Genomic DNA, 16,398 nt, shown 5'->3' with positions numbered 1-16,398 from the left:
AACTTGCAGTTATTTAATTTGAATGCAGAAAGAAGTTATAGACCAGAGACTATAAACGTGTTTTTAAATACAGGTCAGGTCTTTTAGTGAGCTATGAGCTCCATGAGGAAGGGCCAGTGTTTCAAGTGTCTCCAGATGCCTGTTTTGGCTGCTGACAGCCTTCACTGCACTTCTCACAGTGCTTTGCAGGCTCCTGATGAGAGACATAAGGGGGAGAGCAGAGTTGAAAATGATGAACTACCAGTGAATTGTATATTTTAGAGCTTTATATTTGCTGTGCTTGCAATTTCGCTCAGTAAAGAAAAAAAAAGTTTTCATAATGGATGCATCCACACCACACATTTCCCTTGCTAGGTCTGCTGACTGCAGGTGAGAAGACCTGGGAAGCAAGTCAGGGAGCACCCAAAAGTGTTGTCCTCCCTAAAAATTAAATACTTATCCAGCTGTTAGTTGTTATTTATTGCAGGCCACATCCCGCGCAGGCTCCTCTCATCCACTGCTTGCAGAGGTGTCTAATGGCCTGTGGGCCTCATCTGAATATGAAAACATAAACATTAGTGTTGTGTGAACTGTGCAGCTGCTAACAGAAAATTCCTGTGTATTTAGCAGGTGGGACTGTGCATCATACCACAAAGGTTAAGAAAGATCTGCATTAGACGCTGAGGAGGACAACAAGGGAGAATGACGTGCTCTGCTCTTTCATCCTACAGCTGCGTTGGAACGAGAGAGTGAGGGGTGAAAAAGCGCCCTCCTCCAACAAGAACGTGCCAAGCTCCAGCTTAGTGACGTGCAGAGTGAGACTCTGTGCCACCCACAAGGGATCCTGATGAAACAGTCAGGGAGTGTTGCAGGAGAATTCTGGTGTGTTTTTGAGTTAAGGTGGTCATTGGTGGGAATTTCTAATTGTGAACATTCACATGATTCTGCAAACATCACAAACACAGGAACAGTGTGTACTGCTGAGTTTCAAACTTTTCTCTAGCCCTGATCTGATTTAAAGTGACCAGTGTAAATATGACTAACAATGACTTGTGCACACTCTGCATGGCAGCAATACTGCTTCATAGGGTGATGTCAGTTCCTGACACGTAAGAACGCTTTGCATTAGATCCTAACTGAAAATTAAACACTTCTTTTACTGTTGCACACTCAGCAACAGCCAGAGCTGCAGAGTGCACCCACATAGCATTAAGTGTTACAGGGTGATGAGCTAAATTCAACCTGAAAGAAACAGATAAACAAAAATACATCAGGACTTTATTCTGTGGACGACTGACATGAAGCCTGATTATATACCTGATTTTTATAGCAGGGTGAAGATGTGTCACAATGAAATGAATGTTTGATGTTCAAAAAATGCACAAAGATCTTCTTCAGAAAGAAACCAAAACAGAAACAGTGATGAAGATGATTTTCACATTTCTGCTTTTATTCTTTTATTGTGATTATGAGTTTTACATGCAAGCATTTTTTTTACTAAATAACAAGCAATGACAGAGACACGTCACAGGATCAGACTACAGCAGTTGTTCATAAGTCCTCATTAGATTCACATTTTCCTTAAATTAATAATGTCGATCAGGTTGCACTTCAATCTTTTGTGGCTCATGAGTCTATTCATACCTGTGTACAATACAATACTTGTAGATGACAGTAGATGGCAGAGCTCCTGGCACTGCCAAAACACACATGGTACATTTATAATTAATGGAGTTTCATCCCAACACCTATTCCAAAAGTTCAGTGATTAAAGTTTATCCTGTTAAGCCCCAACGAGGCTGCTTGAGTTTCCTCTTTGAAAATGAAAAACCCAAAATAAATGGAAAAAAGTCCATGTAAACAATCTCGGTATCAAAACAAATCTTACACTGGTGAGATACATTTTACATTACATTATTAAAATGTATAAAAGTTCTTATTGTTGATTCTAATCTTCTGATCTCTGAAATTCACATTTCTGCTGCTGAACACAAACCAAGAGTGATGGTTGAGTCAGTCCAGTTAATTAATTTCACTTTAATCTGTTAACAAACTGAAGCGATTTCCACGTTGTCTCCATCAGGCTGTTTGACAGCAAAGCTTCAAGTCTTTCAAGTTCAAGTTTCAGACTCTAATCAGCAGCTATCACATTAAAAACAGAAGCACCGTGTTTTTGTTCAAGTTAGAGCTTCTGAACAACTGCAGGTCACTGCTAAATAATATCTGCACAGGCACAGGTTGTAAAACTAAGCTGAATATTTGAACACTGCAGCAAAGACATCCAGTGTAAACAGCAGAATATTGTAATAATGCTGAGAGATTAGTTAAAGTGATTCAGAATCAGAATTTTGAGAATTTGAGCTCCCTTCCCAGACACCTTAACGCCCACTCACATCCTGGGCCATCTGACCTCAGGAAATCACATGACAAGGTGGGGCCAGGTTTCACAATGAGCTCACCCGAAACCCTGGCTGATTGGGACCCACACCCACTTTCACACCTCGGCGCATGTGATTAGGTAGAGGATCATCAGGGGGTCCTTTGTCCCTCTTTGGGGGGAAACTCCCACTGGGTTTAAATCTGGGACTCTCCACCATTTGACCTTAGAACTGAAGAAGCTTCTCGGATGAGAGGTGAAACGTCTTCAAGCAACTCAAAGAAGTCCAGACGCTTTTCTTTCCAAGGTCCTTAGACTACGATGACCTGGATGACTGAGAACCTTCACAGACAGAATCAGAATTATATTGTGCGATCTGGATGAAGCAATAACTGGATAATGAATGATAAAACAGCAAAATTCTCTGTCTTTCAACAGTTAAACAAAGACCTATAACTTTCGGTGACATTTCACAAATCAGTTTCATTGTGAAGTTCCCTGCTGTGTCTGTTCACTGACAATGCTGGGAAGTGGGAACAGCAGCAGGAGACTGTTTAATGATAAGAGGACTGAGATATTTGGACGAGAAGAACTTATTTTGCCTTTTTATGGTTTCTGTAGATCACAAATCCAGCAACAGCAGCGACAACGAGGGCAGCAGCAACTACCACACCAACGATCAGTCCAACAGAAACTGCAGGTGAGAAACAGGTGTGAGGTGTCAGCTGTCAGGTAGGTGATGAGTGAAGAACAGAACAGAATCCATTTCCTCTTCAAACTGCTGTCAGACATTATCTACTGCACTCTGATCACATCACTCAGACCAGCTGCTTTCTACAAAGTCTCATCAACAACATCTTTAGAAACAAACATCAACAACCAGGAAGCAGCTTCACCTCTGATCACACACACACTCAACTCTACTCACTCACCTGGAGGATCAACAACACTCAGTGTGATGTTGCAGATGTGCTGATTTATTCCATTCATGAGGACACACTCGTATGTTCCAGTGTCATTAATCGTCACATTCTTCAGAATCAGAGACACATCTCCATCCTTCATCTGTCTGTCCTGCAGATCCACCCGGTTCTTAAAAGATGGATGCTGGTTGTCTGGAACAAACACCTCGTCTCGATACAAAAGGACATATTCATCTCCCAGGTCAGCTCTGCTCCAGTTGAAATTTTGATTGGTGTAGTTTGGAGCTCGACATGTCAGAATGACGTCCTGTCCAGACTCAGCTGTGATGTTTTTCTGGTCTGAAAGAGAAACAATACAGAGCAGAGAGGTTAAAGGTTTCAAACAGCTGTTTACTTCCACAGAAAGCATCAGGATCATTGAACATGGACTGTACAGTTAACACTTGGGTAGCAATATAATGTGTTTCAAAGACAATCCAGGAGATTTCCCCCTTAAATTTACTAGTTTAACTGGTAAAAAGTATGTGTTGTCCCTGGAGCCCTTAAAAGTTTCTCCTATGTTGAGGAGTGTAAAAAAGAAAAAAAAAAGATTGTTAATAAATCAAGCAAATAATTCACAATTTGATTCATTGTTAAAAAAAAAAAATCACTGACCAATTCAATAGAAGGCCTGACAAATCAAAGAATACATCTAAAATGGCTGATTAAGTACTTGGGTAGCAATATAATGTGTTTCAATGACAATAGAGGGAATTTTCCTTTAAATTTGCTAATTTAACCGTTAAAAAGTGTTTTTCTGAAAAAAGGAAAAACAAGATTATTAATAAATCGAGCAAAACATTCACAATTTGATTGATTATTTAAAAACAAAAATCCACTGACCAGTTTAACAGAAGGCCTGACAAATTAAAAAAGACATGTAAAATGATGCCTGATTAATAAACAGACTTTTTTCTATGATCAGAACAACTAAAGAAGTTCGCAACCAAGAAACATGCTCAAGAATTTAAACTAGGGTTTAATTTGACTGTATTACCATCATGAAGGGCATCTTTTGGTTTTAGACTTAATAATAATACTCCTCCTTCCTCATGAGCTTTTTGATTTTGTTAGACTTTGTGAAGTCGTTTGTCTCAACCATGGAAAAAGTCTGCAGCTGTGCACTTTAGTTATCTTCTTTCAGGTTATTTGGTTCAGCTGAGCTGATTGTGAAGTCCATTTTCAACATTTTGAATCAATGTCTGCTTTGTCTATAAGGGACTGTGTATAAAAATGTCAGTGACTACTAAAGTCCTAAATTCCTTATTTAGTTAACTTTAGCCTACGACTTCATGCAGAGTGATTAAAGTTGGTACACAGACCACAGCTTACCCTGAGAGGTACAACCCAGCAGGTATGCAGAAAGCAGAATCCAGATGAGTCCAGCCATACTCTTCCTCCAGGACTTTCCAGATGTTTAGACCGTCACGTTCATGTGTTCATTCACTGACTCTGAGAACAGCTCCTTTATTTTAATGTTTCCTTAGGAGGAGTTACTGGGAAAGATGGAGTGGGAGTGGGCTCATTTAAAGTCAGTCAATAAAATATTTTAACAAAAAAAAAAAAACAGATGTTAGTGTGAGCAAGTGGTCGGTGGAGTTATAGAAGAAATAATAATAAAATGACAACGCCACCTAGGGGAATTTTACCCCCAAGAAATATATATTTAAGAAGAATAGATAAAAGGAATAAAAAGAGGCCACACAGATTCAAGGATGCACACTGAGGCAGGTTGGCTCACACACACACACACACACACACACACACACACACACACACACACACACACACACACACACACACACACACACACACAAAACACTGGAAGGCTTACGCCCAACGAGTCAACTAAAACTCGTGCTGGTGGTAATTGTCCAGGCCTCGATCACAAGCCGGTCTGGCTCCCCACAGGCTGACATCGCCAACTGAGGCAGTTTTAAGGTTCCCAGGACGACACCCGGGCAGAGGATTGCTCCAGCCCAATCACAGAGGCGTGGGTATAAGCAACAATCCAGAATAAAATAAAATAAAACCAGAAAAAGGTAAGCCTACTGAATAAATATATAATAAATGAACCAGGAGAACACCGGATTAACTTTATATGGACTGGCGCCACCCTGCAATCAATATGCAGGTGGGTTCCCAATTAACCTAGTTACACAGCCGAGAGCGAGCACAGGAGAGAGCAAGAGCAGTAGAGAGAGAGAGAGAGAGAGAGAGAGAGAGAAAGAAAGCTGAATAGCCCATCCGACTACATTCGCAGAGCAACTCTATTTATTCTTGTAATAACAAGTTTTTATTATACTGATTTATGCCTCTACAGTCCTTTTGCTTTTCCTTTTTTAAGGACTGTTGCTTGGAGTGCTGCTGGGAAAGAGGAGGTATGTTTACTGTGCCTCCCCAGCTTCCCAAATATTAGATAAAACCTGGTCCTGGTTATCTGATATTAGCACAATAGAATTGACTCCTTTGTTTCTTTGTATAGTGACAAAGCACGTACAAACTCCATAACACATTGCTAGCGTTAACTGAACTTCCAAAACAGAGCTACCTACAGTAGGTCACTTAAATTGCAGAATTGAAATATGTGTATTGTTTCTGTACTTATATGTATGTATTTATACACAAACACTCATATATATTCAAATAATTTAAAAAAAAAAGGTTCATTTACCTGTTACCACCACACACCAAATCCGGTCTATTGTGGAAGTCTTCCATTAAATAAAGCCTGCAGACGAGCGGTAGCTAATTTTCTTTAATCACAATCAAAGAAGAGACAATCAAGCTTGGTGGAGAGCCTGCATGATCGCAGGGCAGACGGTCAGCAGAGTCTTACCGAGCCGAGAATGGCTCTCAGTTAAATACCTTCTTCAGGAACAAAAGGCAGTACACAGCTGTTTCACACCTTAAGGTTCACACTCCCCAAGGTTATCAGGATGGCTTCAAAATTGACCACGAAGGGACAAGGAATTAAGGTGATTGCTGGGAGCCTTGGGGAATGCCAAAGCCTTGCACATCAGAGAACACCAAGCGGCCGCTACAATAAGGTAAGCAGAGTTTTTTTTTCTGCTCAATGTTGGTGTTGTCTGAGTGCAGAGGGGGGGTTCCACCTTGGCTCCAAGTAGATTTCACCTAACCTTGAAAAGGACTTTAATCAAATGGTCGCTGTTATTCTAAGTGATAAAGTGTTACACTGTAAGAAATAATGTTAGTTCCAGATGCTGAAGGAGTGGAGTTTAATACTGCATCATATGTGTGTGTGTTATTCCTGTAACTTGGGTGACCCGCGGGGGGAGTGTGAGTGAGCACTGTGTGTGTGTGTATGTGGGGTTTGTGTGTGTGAGAGGCTGCTCTGCCCTGTGCTGGAGTATGACTCCAGGGCTGTGTTGGGGGAGTTTGGGTTTATTTTTCCACTATTCTTTAGTGCATCTGAAGAAAAGGCGCAAGTTGCGCAGAAGTAAAAAGTTGAAGTGATGAAAAGTGAATTATATGTCGGCACCCTCAAGGTGGTTACTGCTGGAAACCTAGTTATCCATTTAGGTAGATAAGGTGACACATGCTAACTAGGTTAACCAATTAAATGGTTAACCTAGTTAACCCAAGTGAATTGGTAGGTAGTCAGGTCTGCTCGGGCTTTGGGGGATTTTTGGAGATAAGAACTCAGCACGTAACGCAGGGACTTGGGGCTCACAGTGGGAATCTGAGGGTTTCTTTGTCCACTGGTCTGGACACGTTGGGTAAATTGTGCACGCCGCGGTATGAAAAGCGACACCTTCGGCCAAAGTGTGAATATGTAAATAGCTGTTACTAACCCTTAAGTATAATCACTGCTGTAAATATTGCTAAGTAGTAGTCTAGAGTATAACCATGTACTGCTGTAAATATTGCTTAAAATAACTCTTGCTGTAAATAAGAGTTAGAGGAATACGCGTAAGGGGTGGGTTTTGATAAATAAATACGGAAAAGGGAAGTTAGTAGGTAGATGAGTAAAAAGTTGTAGAGGGACTGATTTGAGAGACTGAGAAAAAAACTGAGCTCACTGTGCTGCAGAGCGCTGTGTCTGCAGGCAGTTTGTGAATCATCCCTAAGGTATGTGGAGGAGTGAGAGGAGCATCAGAGCAGTGGAAAGGTTTAAATGCAACTAACTGATATATTAAACTCAGAGCACAATAGCTAAAATCACTAGATGGATAATAGTGAAGTGAAATAGAAGAAATGGTGGTTTAATAAGTCAGAGATTGTGACTTAACAATTTAAAGTAAAGTTTAGCGCCTGTTGAGTGTGGCAGAGGCAGACAGTAGCAAAAAAAAAGGAAAAGTCTTGTACTGAGAGAGCTCACATCAGCTGAGCGGCTGCTGCAGGAGGCGGCCTGTAAACACCGTCACAGGGTGTAGCTGGCTCAAGTTGCTCTGACTGTGGAGTGTGAGGGGTGGGCCCCGACATCCTGCCAAGAGTGTCCTTGACCAGTGCACAGGATTTCAGATGATCTAAGCCAAATGCAAGAGTGTGAGAAGAAGAGTAAAAGACTGAACTGCATGTCTCAAAGAGGTTATTGTTATGGTGAGCTTGTGTGAAGCTCAGAGGAGTCACCTGAGACAGGAAGCAGAATAGTTTGCTTAAAAAAACAAAAAGAAAAAAGAAAAAGATGTAACTTGTTTGTAAAGTTTAGGACCCACATCAGTGAAGATGCTTAAACAAGTGATCAAATGGTGAGAACAAAAAATAACAAAAAATCTAAAAAGAATAGTGCCCATTAGAGGGAGGAACAGGAAGAAAGAAGCTCTAAATTTGAGAATAAAATATTAGAAGAAACTCCTGGGAGGAAAATGATAAGGCCAGTAAACTGGTTCTCAGGTTGTCAAGAGATTTATTCTAAATGACACTTCTTCAGCTGAGAGTCAGAGAGTGGAGACACACACGCTGCAGTTTCTACTTGCAAGGGCGGTCACAGAACGCTCACACCAGAGTGGGGGCCCTGTGATGCGCGCTCTGTTCTTGCACTTGTCTTTATTTATACACAAAAATAATACAACAGTGAATACGTCTATTCATAGACAGAGGAATGTTAGTGCGTATGTATGTGCGTATGTGTGTGTTGTGGGATTCCTAAGGGAGTGAAGATAAGACAGAAGTGAATGAGAGAGGGGCATAGGATATAACAGTAGAGAAGTAGTGTGTTGCAAAGAGTCTTAAGCACAGTAAAGAGACAGAACAAAACAGCCCACACAGTGTTTTTATGGCCACAGCCATAACACCCCCCTTCCCAAAATCAAAGACATCTCCTTTGTAGATGTTTTGACAGTTACGTTTAAAGGAAGATACGGGACAGTGCATCCGCTAACACATTCTCTGTACCCTTTTTATGGCGGATTTCCAAATTGAAATCTTGCACCAGGAGAGACCATCTCATAAGCCTTTGGTTCAAGTTCTGCATATGCATTAGGAACACCAGGGGATTGTGGTCGGTATAAACGATCACAGGCGAGGGGCTGGAACCGACGTACACCTCAAAATGCTGCAATGCGAACAGCAGAGAAAGGGCCTCTTTTTCAATCGTGCTGTACATTCGCTGATGGACATTGAATTTCTTTGAGAAATAGCCGATTGGGTGATCCACAGAGGACCACACAAAAGGTTTCAACACACTAGTGAGGCTAGTGAGGGGTGCTACCACTTCCGCAAAATTTCGTCAGAAACCCCGGTAGTAGCCCACCATGCCGAGAAAACGGTGGAGCTCACGCCTAGTGCGAGGGGCAGAAAAGTCCAGTATGGCCTGGATTTTGGCCAAGATAGGGCGGACTTGACCCTGACCCACCTGTTTCCCCATATATGTCACAGTGGCTTTACCAAAATCACACTTGCCAAGGTTGAGGGTGATGGATGCCCTTTCCAAGCAATGGAACACGTCAGTGAGTGTTTCCATATGTTCTGACCAGGTGTCTGAGTAGACGACAATATTATCTAGGTACACTTCACACTTGCGAACGCTTCCCGGCACAATATTCATAAGTCGTTGGAATGTGGCGGGGGCGTTGCGCAACCCGAAAGGCATGACAGTGTACTGAAGAAAATGGTCAGGAGTAACAAAAGCAGAGACTTCGGCTGCACGTAATGTTAGAGGAACTTGCCAATAGCCCTTTAACAAGTCCAGCTTAGTGACAAACTTCACAGAACCGACCCTATCGACACAATCTTCCATTCTGGAAAGAGGATAGGAGTCGGGTTTGGTCACGCTGTTCACCTTCCGAAAATCTGTACAAAACCGTGGGGTCTTATCTGCTTTAGGCACTAGGAGACACGGGGAACTCCACGCACTAGAGCTAGGAACAGCAAGACAATTGTCCAACAGATACGAAACTTCTGTCTGGAAAAGAGCACGTTTAGTGGGATTCACCCGGTAGGCATGCTGTTTGATTGGAGGATGGTCCCCCACATCGATATCATGCTCCAGCACAGTGGTACAGGAAGGAGTGTCAGAGAAAAGATTAGGATGATTCACAATCAACTGACACACGTTATTTCGAACATCATCATCTAAATCAGTTAAATGTGACCTTAGATCACTTAGGATTTCAGAGTTTCTAAGACGTGCGCAGCCCTCCGCACAACCGAAAACTAAATCATCATTCACGGGGTCATACCGGGCTTCGGAACCTGGCACCCCCACAGTCGCAACTGTTGACACGCCACCTGACATTGAACAGCGACATGAGCTTCCGCCCCCACTGCCGTCTCCAAACTCCCAGACCCACTCGGCGAAGTTTTCAGCCTCCCAAACACTCCCCTGTCCACCAGTTGCTCTATCAAACATTGTTTATTTCTGCCTTCTTAGAATGCAACGGAACATCCACATTGAATAAATTTTCCAATACTAACAAATCTGCTTTTGTGCACCGCTCCAACTTTTCAACGGAGGGCTGTTGCGCAAAATCATCCATGTCAAACGACATCACGAGCAAAGCAACAAAGAGAAACACAACTCCGCAGACAACTAACCGCATCCACATCCGCTGACTCAAGGGCCGCAAAACTCGCGGCTAACGCATAGATGAATGAAACTCTCTGTCTTCCCACACACCCTCAATGACGTCTCCCCAAACGCGAAAAGGAAATGAACCAGTCACATTGATGAAAAGGGACGAGCCCCCCTTGTCTAGGCGTGTAGGGACGCACATAAAGTTGGAGGAGAGAGAGACAAATACCCGCCCTGGTTCCCAAGCCAAACATCCAAAACCAGCTGTGAGTAAAAAAGGTGATTTTATTGAAGGTAATGAAGCATAGCTCCAGGGTGAACCCAGGCCAAAATAATAAACAAAACCAACTAAGTCCCGCCAGAGAAAACTAACTAAACCCTAAGAAAGAAACAAAACAAACAAATGACAATACTAACCCTCGCTCCCTAACCCGGAAAACAGGAGAAAACTGTTCCAAAGAAAAAGGCGGCTCACCCCTTCCGCTTCAGCCTGTGAGTGCCTAAGCACTAAATTAATACACTAGGACCGGCTCTCACAGAACACGCTCACACAAACACACAGCAAAAGTATAGGCTGGAAACCAGGGCCAGGACCGCGTCAGCTGTCAAACTGCTTGCTCGCTCTCTCTCTCTCTGGCGGAAGCTGTCAGAGCGGCTTTTTGAACGTGGTCACGTGTTCCACAGTCCAATCAGCTGCTCACTACTCTTCATTAGGGGATGGACCTGCAAAAAGTCTTAAGCACAGTAAAGAGACAGAGCAAAACAGCCCACACAGTGTTCTTATGGCCACAGCCGTAACAAGTGGAAAGAATTGAGAATAATATAATTCAGCGAGTAAAGAAAAAGCTTAAATACAATGACAACTGATTAGAGTGTAATGGTAACAATAACAAAACAGTAATAATAAATAATGCCGTTAAGTGTAATAGTAAAGTAAGAGGAACAGTAGGTATTAATGCAAAATGATTACACTCAAGCACTTTAGAGAATTTTTTTTAAAGTTTAAATTTAAAGAAAAAGATTATTTGGCTGGGAAAAGAAACAACAGAAATAAACTTGTGGGAGGCGTGGCTGGTTAACCTGCAGCTGTGGATCATTAGAATTGCTGATCAAAAAATAATACAAAGCATGATTAGATATTGTATGGGGGGAGGGATTATTAAAGGGATCTTTGGTATCTAAAACACTCGCCTTGATGCTGGTCAGACTGTGTGTAATCCTTCTTCTATAGCTATATACCTGATTTTTATAGCAGGGTAAAGATGTGTCACAATGAAATGAATATTTGATGTTCAAAAAATGCACAAAGATCTTCTTCAGAAAGAAACCAAAACAGAAACAACAGTGATGAAGATGATTTTCACATTTCTGCTTTTATTCTTTTATTGTGATTATGAGTTTTACATGCAAGCATTTTTTTTACTAAACAACAAGCAATGACAGATACACATCACAGGATCAGACTACAGCAGTTGTTCATAAGTCCTCATTAGATTCACATTTTCCTTAAATTAATAATGTCGATCAGGTTGCACTTCAATCTTTTGTGGCTCATGAGTCTATTCATACCTGTGTACAATACAATACTTGTAGATGACAGTAGATGGCAGAGCTCCTGGCACTGCCAAAACACACATGGTACATTTATAATTATCGGAGTTTCATCCCAACACCTATTCCAAAAGTTCAGTGATTAAAGTTTATCCTGTTAAGCCCAACCAGGCTGCTTGAGTTTCCTCTTTGAAAATGAAAAACCCAAAATAAATGAAAAAAAGTCCATGTAAACAATCTCGGTATCAAAACAAAGCTTACACTGGTGAGATAAATTTTACATTACATTATTAAAATGTATAAAAGTTCTTATTGTTGATTCTAATCTTCTGATCTCTGAAATTCACATTTCTGCTGCTGAACACAAACCAAGAGTGATGGTTGAGTCAGTCCAGTTAATTAATTTCACTTTATTCTGTTAACAAACTGAAGCGATTTCCACGTCGTCTCCATCAGGCTGTTTGACAGCAAATCTTCAAGTCTATCAAGTTCAAGTTTCAGACTCTAATCAGCAGCTATCACATTAAAAACAGAAGCACCGTGTTTTTGTTCAAGTTAGAGCTTCTGAACAACTGCAGGTCACTGCTAAATAATATCTGCACAGGCACAGGTTCTAAAACTAAGCTGAATATTTGAACACTGCAGCAAAGACATCCAGTGTAAAGAGCAGAATATTGTAATAATGCTGAGAGATTAGTCAAAGTGATTCAGAATCAGAATTATATGGTGTGATCTGGATGAAGCAATAACTGGATAATGAATGATAAAACAGCAAAATTCTCTGTTTTCAACAGTTAAACAAAGACCTAACTGTCGGTGACATTTCACAAATCAGTTTCATTGTGAAGTTCCCTGCTGTGTCTGTTCACTGACAACGCTGGGAAGTGGGAACAACAGCAGGAGACTGTTTAATGATAAGAGGACTGAGATATTTGGACGAGAACAGAAGTACTTCTTTTGCCTTTTTATGGTTTCTGTAGATCACAAATCCAGCAACAGCAGCGACAACGAGGGCAGCAGCAACTACCACACCAACGATCAGTCCAACAGATCCTGCAGGTGAGAAACAGGTGTGAGGTGTCAGCTGTCAGGTAGGTGATGAGTGAAGAACAGAACAGAATCCATTTCCTCTTCAAACTGCTGTCAGACATTATCTACTGCACTCTGATCACATCACTCAGACCAGCTGCTTTCTACAAAGTCTCATCAACAACATCTTTAGAAACAAACATCAACAACCAGGAAGCAGCTTCACCTCTGATCACACACACACTCAACTCTACTCACTCACCTGGAGGATCAACAACACTCAGTGTGATGCTGCTGATGGGCTTTAAACCAAATTTTCCTGTCTCAACGACACAACACTCGTATGTTCCAGTGTCATTAATCTTCACATCCTTCAGATTCAAAGACACATCTCCATCCTTCATCTGTTTGTCCTGCAGATCCACCCGGTCCTTAAAAGATGGATGCTGGTTGTCTGCAACAAACAGCTCGTCTCGATACAAAAGGACATATTCATCTCCCAGGTCAGCTCTGCTCCACAGCAAAGTTTCTTTGCTGTAGTTTCGAGCTTGACACGTCAAAGTGACGTTCTGTCCAGACTCAGCTGTGATATTTTCCTGGTCTGAAAGAGAAACAGAGCAGAGAGGTTAAAGGTTTCAAACAGCTGTTTACTTCCACAGAAAGCATCAGGATTGCTGCGCATGGACAGTACAGTTAACACTTGGGTAGCAACATTTGGGACAATATAATGAGTTTCGATGACAATCCAGGGAATTTTCCTTTAAATTTGCTAATTTCACTGTTAAAAAGTGTTTTTTTCAGGAAAAAAGGAAAAACAAGATTATTTATAAATCGAGCAAAACATTCACAATTTGATTATTTTTTTTAAAAATCCACTGACCCGTTCGACAGAAGGCCTAACAAATCAAAGAAGACATGTAACATGATGCCTGATTAAATAAACAGAATCATTTCTATGATCAAACGAATTAACAAATTTATTTTTAACAAATTAAAAATAACAAATTTCCCACCTGTGGGACTAATTAAGGTCATCTTATCAGAACAACTAAAGAAGTTCGCAACCAAGAAACACCTTTAAGAATTTAAATCAGAGTTTAATTTGACTTTATTACCATTGTAAACGGCATCTTTTGGTTTTAGACTTAATAATAATACTCCTCCTTCCTCATGAGCGTTTTTGACTTTGTTAGAATTTGTGAAGTCGTTTGTCTCAACCATGGAAAAAGTCTGCAGCTGTGCACTTTAGGTTTCTTCTTTCGGGGTTTTTGGTTCAGCTGAGCTGATTGTAAAGTCCATTTTCAACACTTTGAATCAATGTCTGCTTTGTCTATGAGGGACTGTGTATATGTCAGTAACTCCGAAAGTCCTGAATTCCTTATTTAGTTAACTTTGACTTACTGCAGGTTTGTGTGGTTAAATTCTAATTGTACACTTGAGATACAGGAACAAACTCCACCTAAAACTTTTATTACTGATTACAGCCTATAACTTCATGCAGACTGATTAAAGTTGGTACACAGATCACAGCTTACCTTGAGAGGTACAACCCAGCAGGTATGCAGAAAGCAGAATCCAGATGAGTCCAGCCATTCTCTTCCTCCAGGACTTTCCAGATGTTTAGACCGTTTGTTCATGTGTTTATTCACTGACTCTGAAAACAGCTCCTTATTTGAATGTTTCTTTGTAGGAGTTACTGGGAGGGATGGAGTGGGCGTGGGCTCATTTAAAGTCAGTCAATAAAGTTTTTTTCAAAAAACAGATGTTAGCAGAGCAACTCCATTTATTCTTGTAATAACAAGTTTTTATTATACTGATAGAGGAGGTATGTTTACTGTGCCTCCCCAACTTCTCAAATATTAGACTTTCAGGCATTAACATGTCATAAACAACACCAATAAAATGAAAAAACCCAGTACTGGTTATCTGATATTAGCACAATAGAACTGACTCCTTTGTTTCTGGTAAAAATATAAATAATATGTAAACAACTTAACAACCCCAAAGCGTTTAAGTCACGTCACATGACAGCTCAACATCTAAACACAAGGTGGGGGTGGGGGTGGGGGGCGTTGGGGGAGGGGGGTAGCAAAGCGTGTCTACTCTGTGTCGACACAAGAGCGGCGATTCCGGTGACCTGGCTGTTTTGTCTTTGCCAAAAACAGAACTTAAAGTAAATAATCGATCTCACCAGGCTAGTATTGATCCGATACCGATGCCAACTTGGTATTGATATAATCAATATTTGGATCGACTCGCCCACCACTAGTAAAAATTAAAAAAAAACAATTATAGATTATACGCTTCCTTCCATTCTACTTTTGAATACTCATTTGTCAAAATGTTAACTAAACACCCCATTTTCTGAATCCATCCTCTTCCAGTCATTCACTTCAGGGTTGTGAGGGTCTGGAGCTCAACCCAGTACCATAGAGCGAGAGGCATGATAAACCCTGGACAGGTCATCAGCCTGTCATAGGGCTAACACAGAGACAGACAACCATTCGTACACACCTATGGAAAATTTAGAATCACCAGTAAACCTAACCTCACTCACTGCAAGTCTTTGGACTGTAGTCTCTCCAATGTAGAGGATCAATTTGGGGTCCATGTCCCTCATGGGGGACACTCCCATAGAGCTTAAATCTAGTAAATGAGGTCTTCAGATGTCTGTTGTTGTTTCCTGAATAATCTGATCTGGAATCAGTCCACAGTGAACAAACACACTGAGCAAACGTGTAATCTGAACTAAAGTCAAACTTTAAACTGAACCAAGAATCAAACCGCAGGAAAACCTGATGGAAAACCTGCTCACTGACCTTCTCTCTCTTTAATCAGCACAGGGTGGGATGTAGACAGCAGTGATGACTTTTATTTTTAGCCTGACTCTCAGTCAGCTCAGAATAAATAGATTCAAATGTTGGATTATTTTCTTTCACCTCACCTACCTCACATACATGACCGATCTAGAATCACCAGTTAGTGACACATACTGTTCAAACGAAGGAAATACAAACCTCTTCTGTCATGTGAGAAAGGGTTAGTTTTTTAGATGTACTAACACACATTTACATAACAGTTTGCATAATGAAGTTGTGAAGAGAAGAGTCTGCTGTATAAGAAACAGTTTATAGCTGCATTACTCATCCTGACCTGCAGAGGCAGCACTTTAAAGCAGTGTCAGAAAAACATGGAAATACTGCTGTAAAGGTTTAGTATTACAGACTCATTGATTCTCAGTTCTTCTCAGATTTATATTTGCTTAAAATATGAAAAACACGCATCACTTTCACACCATTTCACAATTATATGATGGTTGTGTTGCTCCATAACAGAAAATCCCAATTAAAAACATTTAAGTTTGTGTTTGTAAGGCAACAAAATGTGTAAACGTTCAAGGGGTATGAAAACTTTTTCATGGTACTGTGTATGCAGGTATTTGTGTATATTGATTTGTATCATATGCCTGAAATAAAAGCTAACTGACCAGCCTTCAGCCCAGATACACATCACTTTGCCTCACA

The 16,398-nt window shown here is 41.0% G+C and overlaps 1 protein-coding gene across 1 annotated transcript; it reads right to left on the bottom strand.

Moving 5' to 3' along the window:
• Nucleotides 1–11,632: 11,632 nt before the first annotated feature.
• On the bottom strand, nucleotides 11,633–14,581 carry LOC116333627 (coxsackievirus and adenovirus receptor homolog). The gene is made up of 3 exons (XM_039606596.1): nucleotides 14,410–14,581; nucleotides 13,137–13,475; nucleotides 11,633–12,898 (listed from the first exon to the last, which is right to left on the bottom strand). Exons 1-3 carry the CDS (start codon nucleotides 14,465–14,467, stop codon nucleotides 12,711–12,713), a joined length of 585 nt encoding a protein of 194 aa, XP_039462530.1. The 5' UTR covers nucleotides 14,468–14,581; the 3' UTR covers nucleotides 11,633–12,710.
• Between the last annotated feature and the right edge of the window lie 1,817 nt (nucleotides 14,582–16,398).

The sequence above is a fragment of the Oreochromis aureus genome, linkage group 3 (genome assembly GCF_013358895.1).
Source record: "Oreochromis aureus strain Israel breed Guangdong linkage group 3, ZZ_aureus, whole genome shotgun sequence".
In the NCBI taxonomy this organism is placed as follows: Eukaryota; Metazoa; Chordata; class Actinopteri; order Cichliformes; family Cichlidae; genus Oreochromis; species Oreochromis aureus.
This window is presented reverse-complemented; position numbering and strand designations above follow the sequence as displayed.